This window comes from Brachyhypopomus gauderio, unplaced genomic scaffold (assembly GCF_052324685.1).
Source record: "Brachyhypopomus gauderio isolate BG-103 unplaced genomic scaffold, BGAUD_0.2 sc50, whole genome shotgun sequence".
In the NCBI taxonomy this organism is placed as follows: domain Eukaryota; kingdom Metazoa; phylum Chordata; class Actinopteri; order Gymnotiformes; family Hypopomidae; genus Brachyhypopomus; species Brachyhypopomus gauderio.
Window position 1 is genome coordinate 1982309 of NW_027506875.1, and position 9681 is coordinate 1991989.

At 47.5% G+C, this 9681-nt stretch overlaps 2 protein-coding genes across 2 annotated transcripts in view; one reads left to right on the forward strand and one right to left on the reverse strand.

Moving 5' to 3' along the window:
- The window catches only part of ik (IK cytokine), an 11907-nt gene extending 4651 nt beyond the window's left edge, over positions 1–7256 (reverse strand). The window contains exons 1-11 of the mRNA XM_076986907.1: positions 7100–7256; positions 6738–6804; positions 6283–6375; positions 4778–4837; positions 4525–4692; positions 4329–4443; positions 4023–4093; positions 3772–3818; positions 3519–3682; positions 1769–1877; positions 1631–1670 (exon numbers count right to left, since the gene is read on the reverse strand). Coding sequence (XP_076843022.1) covers positions 1631–1670; positions 1769–1877; positions 3519–3682; positions 3772–3818; positions 4023–4093; positions 4329–4443; positions 4525–4692; positions 4778–4837; positions 6283–6375; positions 6738–6804; positions 7100–7115 — 950 coding nt within the window. The 5' untranslated portion in view covers positions 7116–7256. The remainder of the gene's footprint in view (positions 1–1630; positions 1671–1768; positions 1878–3518; positions 3683–3771; positions 3819–4022; positions 4094–4328; positions 4444–4524; positions 4693–4777; positions 4838–6282; positions 6376–6737; positions 6805–7099) is intronic.
- A 442-nt stretch (positions 7257–7698) lies between these two features.
- On the forward strand, positions 7699–8548 carry ndufa2 (NADH:ubiquinone oxidoreductase subunit A2). The gene is made up of 3 exons (XM_076986946.1): positions 7699–7858; positions 8187–8293; positions 8372–8548. Exons 1-3 carry the CDS (start codon positions 7755–7757, stop codon positions 8461–8463), a joined length of 303 nt encoding a protein of 100 aa, XP_076843061.1. The 5' UTR covers positions 7699–7754; the 3' UTR covers positions 8464–8548.
- Positions 8549–9681: the final 1133 nt, after the last annotated feature.

Below are 9681 nucleotides of genomic sequence, written 5' to 3' on the forward strand. Positions count from 1 at the left end.
ATATTTGGGGCTTTTTTCGAATTTTGGTCTTTTTCCATCCAGTTTTTTTCCATGCGCATTTTCAAAATGCGCAAAAACTCGGTGGATGGAAAACCCTCTACTGATAATTACAGACTGGTGATTGTGCTGTTCTTATTCTTTTAGATTTAACTGCTGCTTTTGACACAATTGACCATAATATTCTTGTTGAGCGTTTGGAATGTTGTGTTGGAGTTAAAGGCCTTGCCCTTGAGTGGCTTTGGTCCTATTTATCGGATAGGAGTTTTGTGGTTAGCAGTGGGGAGTTTGTGTCATTAGCAGCATCTCTCTCGTGTGGGGTTCCTCAGGGATCGATATTGGGCACCTTTTTATTTACGCTGTATATGCTGCCTTTGTGAGCCATTTTTAGAAAGTACGGCATCTCCTTTCATTGTTATGCCGACGACACTCAGATTTACTTACCTTTAAATAAGCAGGATGGCACAGCTTTGACTACTTTATTGAGTTGCCTTGATGAAATAAAAGCATGGATGGCTTTTAATTTTTTTTAACTTAAACGAGACCAAGACTGAAATTATCTTATTTGGCCAAGACAGAGCAGCATTTAACCCCCAATGGAACCTGGGACATTGGCAGACTTTTACCCAGTCATCAGTCAAAAACCTGGGTGTAATATTTGATGATGGTTTTAAATTTGATAAGCTGATAAATGCAGTAGTTAAGTCTAGTTTCTTTCAATTAAGACAACTAGCCAAAATCAAGCCATTTTTATCTTTCTCTAATTCATGTTTTTATTTCTACAAGACTCGATTATTGTAACTCTCTATATGTTGGTGTTGGTCATTCCTTGACTGCCAAGCTACAATTGGTACAAAATGCTGCTGCGAGGTTATTGACACGTATGTCGAAGAGGGAACATATCACTCCTGTACTGGCTTCACTTCATTGGCTCCCAGTGGCTTTTAGAATACAGTTCAAAATTTTGCTTTTAGTGTACAAGCCTCTTAATGGGTTAGCACCCAGTTATATAATGGAACTGCTTGTGCGCTATGTTCCAGCTCGGCCCCTAAGATCTGCAGATCAGCTTCAGCTGGTTGTTCCCAAAACTAGGCTGAAGCAGAGGAGGGACCGAGCATTTGTAGTAGCCGCCCGAAACTCTGGACCGTTACCGCTGCAGATTCGATTGGCACCTACTCTTTCAAGTTTTAAATCTAGGCTTAAAACTCATTATTATTCTATGGCTTTTATGTAATTAATGATTACAATGGTTATTGTTTTTAGCTCATGTATTGTAAATTTTAAGTTTCTGAATCTGTTCAGCACTTTGGTCAACTAATGTGTTAAACGTGCTTTATAAATAAATTGACATTTAGATTGACAAATCAAAGAATGTTTTAAAACTATGAAATACAAAAACCTTAAAAGGAAAATGTTCATAACTTGGTTCATAACACTACTGCCTCTAGTAAAGACAATCATTCCATCCACACAGAAGAGTTCAAAACTCTAGTTTACTGACAGAGGCAGAGAGCAGGGTGCCTGCAGTAATGTGGTGTGTGTGTGTGTGGAGAGAGAGCTCTGGGTTGTGTGTGTGTGTGTGTGTGTATGTGTGTGTGTGTGTGTGTGTGTGTGTGTGTGTGTGTGTACTCACTTCAAGTCGGCCTCTGGGGCTTTACGCTCATCGATTCTCCCTGAAACCACAACAAACAGGAAATGATCAGACAGAAGTTCTTCAGCTGGGGGCTACAAGTGGTGCTACGGAGACGGCAGTTACAGAGACGGCAGCTACCTTTCTCCTTCCTCTTGAGTTTCTTGTTACGGGTGCCCTGGCGCAGGTAGGACAGGATCTGGGTGAGCTTGCTGATCACAATGTCGTTGGTTGTGAGAGTTGTCTGAGCCTGGAGCAGAGTGAGAAACATTAACACGTGTGGAGACACCTCACACACACACCTGTCAGTGTGGAGACACCTTCACACGCACGCACACCTGTCAGTGTGGAGACACCGTCACACACGCACCTGTCAGTGTGGAGACACCTTCACACACGCACCTGTCAGTGTGGAGACACCTACACACCTGTCAGTGTGGAGACACCTACACACCTGTCAGTGTGGAGACACCTACACACCTGTCAGTGTGGAGACACCTACACACCTGTCAGTGTGGAGACACCTACACACCTGTCAGTGTGGAGACACCTACACACCTGTCAGTGTGGAGACACCTACACACCTGTCAGTGTGGAGACACCTACACACCTGTCAGTGTGGAAACACCTACACACCTGTCAGTGTGGAGAATGCCGCAGCCAGGGTTCTGACCAGAATGCCGCAGCCAGGGTTCTGACCAGAACTAGAAAATTTCAGCCTATCAGTCCAGTCCTATCAGCCCTGCATTGGCTCCCAGTTAAATTCCATATTGACTTTAAAATTATTTTATTAACTTATAAAGCATTGCACGGGCTTGCTCCTGAATACCTTCAGGAACTTATTTCCTACCATGAACCCCCACGTCCACTAAGATCACAGGGTGCTGGTCTGTTATTAGTTCCAAAAATTAACAAGGTAACAGCAGGGGGAAGAGACTTTTCTTGTAATGCCATTGTCTCAGAATGCCCCCAAGCCTATGTTACCTTCTGGTTCTGCCTTTTTAGCTAGGCTGTAATAATTTAACTTAATGCCGGAGTTGCTGCCACACTCCAGAAATGTTTATAATTTCACCTGTCCTGTATATGTCCCCGTACAGCGCTAATTTTCCCTGTTTCATTTCTCCACATGGCTGCCCGCCTGCTTGAGGAATAATGAGATGAGGAGAGACAAGCGATCCATCCTGGGCCAGCCACCTCCTGCCTAACCGAATGCCTACACCATGATGGACATTATTACATCTTTTTCCTTTTCTTTCCTTCTTTCTGTCTAAATTGTTGTTGTTGTCATGGTGACTGGTGTCGGCCAGAGGAGGATGGGTTCCCCCCCTGAGTCTTGGTTCCTCTCAAGGTTTCTTTCTCATGCAAAAAAACTAGGGAGTTTTTCCTTGCCACTTGTCACCCTTGGCTTGCTCACTGGGGGCTAGGACTCGGCACTTGTAAAGCTGCTTTGTGACAACAACTGTTGCAAAAAGCGCTATATAAATAAAATTTGATTGATTGATTGATTGACCTCACACGCACGCCTGTCAGTGTGGAGACACCTTCACACGCACGCACACCTGTCAGTGTGGAGACACCTTCACACGCACGCACACCTGTCAGTGTGGAGACACCTCACACGCACACCTGTCAGTGTGGAGACACCTCACACGCACACCTGTCAGTGTGGAGACACCTCACACGCACACCTGTCAGTGTGGAGACACCTCACACGCAAACACACCTGTCAGTGTGGAGACACCTCACACGCAAACACACCTGTCAGTGTGGAGACACCTACACGTGCACACACCTGTCAGTGTGTTAGTGAAAGACAAGCAGATGGTGGTGGCGGTGAGCATATGGGTGTGGCCTGTGTGGGTGTGGTCTGTGTGTGGGCGGGGCCAGGTACCTCCATGGTGGGACAGTCCGCTTTGCTGCGGATCAGCGTGGTGGGGATGTCCGTGTCGGCGTACTCGTCCTCCAGGTCCACCACGTAGGCCATGCGGCCCGGCAGAAACAGCTCGTTACGCTCCATCTGACGCCCTTTCAACAAGATCCTGTAAATGTTCCTCCCTGTGGAACACACACACACACACGGAAGTGAACACCTCTGTGGGGACCTGGATGTTCATATGTTTAAAGGCACCTTTTAGAACACTCACCTAGACGGGTCTTAAACTCAATCTTCTGCTCAGGGTCTTCATCTTTCCTAAAAGCACAAACCACACACCCACTTACACAGCTGCATAATCACTGCCCAGTAAATCAGATATGTGGGCCTCATGATCTAGATCAGTATATCAGACATGTGACCCTCTATGTATCATCCACTGTGCCCTGAGCTGGAAACACGTTTGCAGGTGCTGTAATAACTGAAACAATCAGACAATCAGATAATGATTATCAGACTTACTTCACTTCCTTCTGTGCTTTCTCCAGCATGTCCTCCTCCTCCCGCTCCTTACTGGTGATCTCAGCTCTCACCTACAAAACAAAACGTAATGAGACCTTGAAGCACCACAAACTTTAGTTTTCATACAAGTCAAGATACAGGTGGTGCTCTCTACAAAAGATTAATACTATTTTATTATCAGTGATGCATTTTTATAATAGATAATTGTTCAAATGCATCAGTGCATAAATGTAAAGAATGATTGTTTTTCTGTGGCAGGCTACAGTGTTGCTGTGGTTCCAGTGTGCTGGGATCTGAGCTGCTTGCCTTCTGCAGCAGGGCGAAGTCCAACCCCTTCACCAAGTGAGTGTGCTCCATGTCTCCACCCAAGAACTTAGACTCCTGGATCAACTGTCGCCTCTTTTCTGCTGCCGATTTATCCCTGAGAAAACAGAAGAACACGTGAGACTGTGGTACACGTACAGACACACACACACACACACACACACACACACACTCTTACGCCTCTGCTGTGGGGCCCACTGCCCGGTAGTTTGCCGTGGTGCTGATCAGCTCCGTTTCCTCGTAGTCCTTGTTCACGCCGTCACGTCTCTCGCGGGCACGGTCGCGGTATTTCTCCGCCAGCTCACGCTCACGCTCCAGCTCCTGCTGACGGAGCTTCGCGTAGTAGCTGTGTGAGAAAAACACACGCACATCAGCCCTGCTGGACCGGGCGGCCGACACCCGTGGGACCGGATCAACGTCGGGACTCTCACCTCTTCTTCTTCCTTCTGCGAGCAGCAGGGTCCTCGTCCTCGTTGTACTCCCGTGGCATTCTGGAAATACAGAGGAACCCAAGCAGCATGTTTAGTGCTCAGAGCTCAGGAGAAAACACACACAACCACAAACGCAGGGCAGCTGTAGTGCAGGGAGCTCACACTTCAGCCATTTAGGTGCATCTTTGACCCTGACAGTTAAAGTCAGTCCCAAAGAGAGAAAAGAAACAAACATCTGAAACAGGATTAACACTCCACCAGTGTTTCAGACCACAGTGTAAACTAGAGGTCTGCATTCCCACGGTAATCCCGCGGGTCCCGACAGAATATCTTGCGGCGCGGGACAGAATTTAATTGTTATTGGCGGGAGCGGGAGTTGAATTAGTCCAGGCGATGCGGGAGCGGGACCACATATACATGTAGAAAAATCCCGCAAATTAATAGTCTAGAAAATTATAATAATAACAACGCAATGATTTCCATGCATAAGGAACAGGACGAAAACAACTAATCATTCAGTAAGTAAGCAATAAACTAATTCAAAATATTGGCTAAGCAACTGATCACGTGAACATGAAGTGTGCGTCATTTTGTAATTTTGATACAGAAATGGCAGAGACTGTAGACCAGGGGTCGGCAACCTTTGAGACATGGAGTGCCAACTTTAAAATTTTTCCAGTCAATGAATGTGACACTATGGCGGCGAGTTTAAATTGTTGACCAAGGATGGGGGGAGGTGTAAATCGACACAAAAAAAAATCGCCAAGTTTAAACGCCTCCGCCGTTCGCGCGAGGTGTGCGTGCGGAGTCGCGCGCTACGGTCACTCGCGAAAGTATAATCCATTAATATAATAATTTATATTAAAATATATATATTTTTGCTGATGCTGGTCCAGCGTGTCGCGTGCCAGTGACTATGCCTCGGTGTGCCAATGGTGGCACGCGTGCCATAGGTTGCCGACCCCTGCTGTAGACGGTCAACCAGTTTCAGCTGTGGAAAATTCTATTAAAACAGGCGAATACACCACAATTAAGCCAACTAGAGGAAAGTCTGATGTATGGAAGTCATATTCCATTGTAATTAATGGAGATGGAAATCGGCTTGTTGTGATACATGTCAGAAAGTGTTGGTGTACGTCACCTAACGGGATGTGTTTGGACTGTGATAAGAAATGGGACAGCGCGATCAATCGCTATATTGCGGTTTTAATAAATACATAAGAAAATTTCAAGTACTAAATCTAATTAATTCAATTCATATTAGGATTGCGGGCGGGGGCGACAGAAATGTGTATGTGGTGGGCGGGTGCGGGATTAAAACAAGCGATTTTTTGGCCGATGCGGGCGGGAGCGGGATTAAAACAAGCGATTTTTTGGCGGGAGCGGGTCTAAAACAAGCGGGAGCGGGATTAAAAAAGCAGTCCCGCGCAGACCTCTAGTGTAAACCACAGAGTGGGGGTGATTCAGAGATTAAATGATGCTGTGAACAAATCCCCTCTACTTACTCATGATGCCGTGACTTTGAGGGCGGAGCCGAGGGCGGGGCTGCCCGCGGGGTCATGAGCAGCTTCCTGAAGTCTTCATTGGTCAGCTTGGATCTAAACATTACAGATTATTACATGTATCTGGGAGTCCAGCCAGTGAGGGCACAGGATAACATCAGTGTAATAATAATAATAATAAATTTTATTTATAAGTGCCTTTCATAACACTCAAGGACACTTTACAAGAAATAAATAAAACAAATGTGTGTTCATCTCTCTGGTGTTACTCTAGTGAATCTAGTCACTGATAATACACTGAAAACACATTTAAGTCTCAGTGAAGAGCCCTCAGCTTTGACACTAGCAGGTAATTCCCTCAAAAGAACTATTTGGAGTTTGCGATGTGAAACCACACATGACTTGTGTGTCAATCATGTAGATAACGTCTATTTTCCAGATGCGAGCCCGTGACTCACTGCAGCGCGGCTCGGTGGTCCTCCACTTCATGGTGGTCCGGGGCCAGCGGGTTGGAATACAGCTCGGCTGAAACACACCAAACACACGCTACATTTGACCCAACACCAACACCCAGTTAATGAAGGAACACAACAAACACTTTATTGATCACGAAGGAAATTACGGATTTAATTAAATCAGGGAAATACGGGTTAAAGACGCTACAAACACACGCCACTCGGCCGTCCAGTAGCCGGGATTGGTGTCGCCAGGGTCGGTCAGGTGTGAACTCCAGACCGCGGCTCCACTCGGGCCTACAGGACACAACACGACACAAACGCTCCAGCCGCCGCCACACTGGCGCGGTTCGCCCCGCACTTACATTCGCGTTCGGGCATCCTGCCGCCGAAACCGCCTCACGTTCAGTCCACAAACAGCTGCTGGTCCCGGGAAAACAAACAACGACGCAAACACCGTCGACTCCTCTGCGCTAGGGTTAGTGCGCATGCGCGTACACACTCTTCCGCGCTAGGGTTAGTGCGCATGCGCGAAGGTTAGCGTCTCTCCGCCGCTCGCCCGTCCCAGTTACCGCGTCACGAACCACAGCGCCACCTATCGTGCCGGAGTGCGCATGCGCGTACACACGCCCCCGTTTTCATATTTTCTGCTGCGCAGGTATGACACATAATACCAACTAAACTGTATGCGTGCACAATTTAGTAAACTCTAACTGACGGTGAGGAAATAAAGTTCACTCTATATTCAAGAGAAGGGTCGATTCATTACAAACTCTTACTGTCGGTATTACATTTCTACTTTTAGAAAAATATGCGCAGGTGTTGACCGCGTCCAGTAGGGGGCAGTAGGGGCCAGTAGAGGAGACGAGACCGTCCAGTAGGGGGCAGTAGAGGGCAGTAGACCGTCCAGTAGGGGGCAGTAGGGGGCAGTAGAGGGCAGTAGACCGTCCAGTAGGGGGCAGTAGGGGGCAGGTGACCGTCCGTCTGCTCACACGAAGAAGACCGTGGACAGAGGGCAGTATGGCGGCCGCCGTGGTGAGAGCTATTGGATCTAACCTTGCAAAAAACCTCCGAGAAGTCCGTCTGCACATGTGTCAGACATCAGCTGCGAGTCAGGGAGCAAGGTAACGATAACAGACGATTAAATGTGTTTATTGTGTAAAGTTAGCTGTCTGTGGCCGCTACCACAACACGAGCGATGTGTTTAGGAAGACTAAGTTCACCTGACTATGTTCATCACAACTACAGACGAGCTACAGTCCGTCTGTGATCACCCGCCGTGTGTGAGCACACAGCTGCCGACCAGACTATTAACATTTACATAACCACACACACCACTCACAATACACATTAAACAGACATCACACTCCACAAACGCGTTACGGCCGTAAACCATCTGTTTGTATCTTACAACAGTGGCTCTAAATGTTTGTGTTTGTGATCTTTGATCAGGGAGTTTGTGAACCAGCACTACGTGACGTTAAAGACGGCGAACCCCGACTTCCCCGTGCTGGTGCGCGAGTGCTCGGGAGCGCAGCCCCGCCTGTGGGCGCGCTACGGTAAGACGCGGGCACGCGCGGCGCCGCGGACACGCGCGTGGGAACGCCGCTGCTCACTGATGCGTCTTTGTGTTTCAGCGTTTGGGAAAGAGCGCAGCGTTGCCCTGGACAACATGGATGCCGAGCAAGTGGCCAAAGCTCTCGAGAACCTTCTGCATCTGAAGCCATGAACTTTCTAGCCGTGCTTTCTGTGTCTGTGTATAAAGTACCGTTGTAATTATAAATCTGTGTTCTAATAAATATGTCTGGCTCCAGTCCAACTTTTTCAATTTTTTTTTCAGGTTTCTTGCCAAGTGTGTTCGCACACGCAAGGAATTTGTTTACGGCTGTTTGTGTCTCCAGTTTACAGATATTTTACATATAACAAAACACAATATACAGAATAACAAGAGTATAAACTATATACATAGTCTAAGGACTTTACAGTGGTCCCATAATAATATGAAAATAGTATACATATTAAATAGTGCAACAATAGCAGTGTAAACATGAATGATCATGAATAAGGTGCAATAATGCAGTGATAGAATAGGAGTGATAATAGTTGTTTATGGTGTATATGGTCTGGGTGATGGGTGTCTGGTGATCAGTTGTTGATGAAGGTGATGGCCTGTGGGTAGAAGCTGTTCTTGTGTCTGACGGTCATAGTGGACAGAGTTCTGTAGCGTCTGCCAGATCGGAGGAGCTGAAACGTGGTTACCCAGATGTGAGGAGTCTGTGATGATTTTCTCTGCCCGTTTCCTGGTTCTTGAGCAGTACAAGTCCTGAATGGAGGGCAGAGAAGCACCGATGACCTTCTCAGCAGTCCACACTGTTCTCTGCAGTCTGTTCCTATCCTGCTTTGTGGCTGCTCCAAACCACACTGTGATGGACGTGCACAGGATGGACTCAATGACTGCAGTGTAGAACTGGATCAGCAGCTCCTGAGGCAGATCTAACTTCCTCAGCTGGCGTAGGAAGTACATCCTCTGCTGGGCCTTTTTGAGGATGGAGGTGATGTTGGGCTCCCACTTCAGGTCATGCGAGATGGTGGTGCCCAGGAACCTGAAGGACTCTACAGTAGACACAGGGCTGTTGAAGATTGTGAGGGGCAACAGTGCTGGGGGGGGGGGGGGGGGGGGTGTCTCCTGAAGTCCACTCTCATCTCGACAGTATTGAGCGTGTTCAGCTCCAGGTTGTTCTGACTGCACCAGTACATCAGTCGTTCGACTTCCTGTCTGTATGCAGACTCGTCGTCGTCCTGGATTAGTCCGATGACTGTAGCACTGGCGTAGGGGAGGGGCACGCAAGGCACGCACTGCGGGGGGGCCCCGAACACAGGTGGGCCCCACCTTAGGACGAGTTTGTTTAGTCATCCTCCTGGGTGATGTTAATGTTTTCCCCCACGC

Bases quoted from the DNA above. Each gene is read 5' to 3' on its own strand.
- ndufa2 (XM_076986946.1), top strand. From the start codon at position 7,755: ATGGCGGCCGCCGTGGTGAGAGCTATTGGATCTAACCTTGCAAAAAAC. The intron at 7,859-8,186 runs GTAACGATAACA...ATCTTTGATCAG, and splicing joins GCTGCGAGTCAGGGAGCAAG to GGAGTTTGTGAACCAGCACT. The intron at 8,294-8,371 runs GTAAGACGCGGG...TTTGTGTTTCAG, and splicing joins CCGCCTGTGGGCGCGCTACG to CGTTTGGGAAAGAGCGCAGC.